This window comes from Setaria italica, chromosome III (genome assembly GCF_000263155.2).
Source record: "Setaria italica strain Yugu1 chromosome III, Setaria_italica_v2.0, whole genome shotgun sequence".
In the NCBI taxonomy this organism is placed as follows: Eukaryota; Viridiplantae; Streptophyta; class Magnoliopsida; order Poales; family Poaceae; genus Setaria; species Setaria italica.
Window position 1 is genome coordinate 50,635,575 of NC_028452.1, and position 2,098 is coordinate 50,637,672.

A 2,098-nucleotide genomic window follows, 5' to 3' on the forward strand; every position below is an offset into this window, starting at 1 on the left:
GGGATGGACCAAAGATGTGAAAATGATCTCCGGACACGCTTTTGGCTATGAAAACGGTGCTACAGGTTACGGGAGCCTGAAAACGGTCACACCGGCTACCGAGGACTAAAATGTAGGGGCTGGACCGAACAAGTGAAAATTGCCTCCGAACGCGTGTTCAGTCATGAAAACGTGTGTTATAGGTCACGGGAGGCCGAAAATAGCGACACCGGTCACCAGGGTCGAAAACGTGGGGATGGACCGAAGACGTGAAAATGGCCTCCGAACGTGTTTTCGGCCATGAAAACATGTGCTACAGGTCACGAGACCCCAAAAACGGCCACACCGGCCACTGAGGATGAAAATGTAAAGGCAGGATCGAACAAGTGAAATTGGTCTCTGAACGCGTGTTCGGCCATGAAAACATGTGTTATAGGTAACGGGAGCCCGAAAACAGCGATACCGGTCGTCGGGATTGAAAACATGGGGTATAACCCGAAGACGTGAATGACCTCCGGACGCGTTTTCATCCAGGAAAACGTGTGCTACAGGTCGCGGGAGCTCGAGATAGGAGGATTGCTGCCTACATTTACAAGAAGGCTGGCAGATGGAAGCAGTCCATTGCTCTATCAAAGAAAGACAGCATGTACAAGGATTGCATGGAGACATGCTCGCAGTCTGGTGACCGTGAACTGTCGGAGGACTTACTTGTCTATTTCATTGAGCAGGTTTATTTTAAACCTGTTCTATTGATTGATGATATGAGATGCAGTGATATGCCAATTCAAAATACAGTAGAAAACCTATTATTTGTCTACCTGTCATTGCACTTCTGATTAGTTAACTTTGATCTGCAATTATGCAATGCAGGGGAAGAAAGAATGCTTTGCTTCTTGCCTCTTCATTTGCTATGACTTGATACGACCAGATGTTGCCCTTGAGCTTGCATGGATGAACAACATGATAGACTTTGCTTTCCCATATCTGTTGCAGGTACCTTATTTCTGTCCATATCTGCACTGACACTTACTTATGCACAGTTCATTTTATAATAACATCCCTGCCGTCCATGCAGTTCATTCGCGAATACAGCAGCAAGGTTGATGATTTAGTTAAGGACAAAATTGAGTCGCAAAATGAGGAAAGAGCGAAAGAGAAAGAGGAGAAAGATCTTGTTGCTCAGCAGGTAAAGTAAAAGTGCATTCGCCTCTTTGTTTCTGTAATCAGTCACTAGTGCTGAGGCATTTGGCATGATTAGTCGCATGCTGTTGTGCAGAACATGTACGCACAGCTGCTTCCTCTCGCTTTGCCCGCTCCGCCGATGCCAGGCATGGGCGGTCCTCCACCTCCGATGGGTGGAATGGGCATGCCTCCGATGGGCCCTGGTCCGATGCCAGCATTTGGGATGCCACCAATGGGAAGCTACTAGGTTGGTTTTGCAGAGCGATTAGATGATGATTCGGATTTTTCCAGTGTAAGCAGAAGTTGAACTATGGGGTTGTAGATGATCACAGTTTGGAATTAATATTCTTTATGGTACCAGGAAATTTTGGCGAGTGAAATCTCTCGTTTGAGAAATGCTACCTGTTGTTATAATAATCGGGTTCCTTTGATCCTGGTACCATGTTACCTCTGAAGAGTGCTGCCTATACGACATTTGTTATACTGTTACCTCTGAAGAGTAGCTATGTATTTTTGAAGTGTGTATATGTGACGTTTGTTATCCTGTTACCTCTAAAGAGTACCTATGTGACTTTTGTTTTCGTGTCACCATTTCCATGGCTTTGGACTCCTCTCGGGTGCTAACCATGGCATGCGAGAACAAACTCCTGTGCATACAGTTTAGAGATTTCGATTCAGGGCAAACTAACTGAAGAAGCATTTGGTTGCTTCCATGATGTTTTGACATATACTGCTATGATTAAAGCATATAGCTACGATGGTAAGATTCTCTTATGATCAGGAAATGTTTCAATAATTTTAAGTTTTCAACTAATCATGTGTCTATATGGATCGTAAAAATTCGCAGCCAAACGGGGGTCCATCGCCGCCCCGCCTTGCCGTCGTCTCGACCGCCACGACTGCTCGCTTCCCTGCCACCCCGGAGCTTCTTCTAGGT

At 45.7% G+C, this 2,098-nt stretch overlaps 1 protein-coding gene across 1 annotated transcript; it reads left to right on the forward strand.

Moving 5' to 3' along the window:
• Positions 1–396: 396 nt before the first annotated feature.
• Positions 397–1,562, forward strand: LOC101769330 (clathrin heavy chain 1-like). The gene is made up of 5 exons (XM_022825332.1): positions 397–415; positions 481–707; positions 850–972; positions 1,055–1,165; positions 1,256–1,562. Exons 1-5 carry the CDS (start codon positions 397–399, stop codon positions 1,406–1,408), a joined length of 633 nt encoding a protein of 210 aa, XP_022681067.1. The 3' UTR covers positions 1,409–1,562.
• The last annotated feature ends 536 nt before the right edge of the window (positions 1,563–2,098 follow it).

Coding starts and splice junctions, on each gene's coding strand:
- LOC101769330 (XM_022825332.1), top strand. Junction 708..849: donor TTGTCTATTTCATTGAGCAG/GTTTATTTTAAA, acceptor TATGCAATGCAG/GGGAAGAAAGAATGCTTTGC. Junction 973..1,054: donor CTTTCCCATATCTGTTGCAG/GTACCTTATTTC, acceptor CCGTCCATGCAG/TTCATTCGCGAATACAGCAG.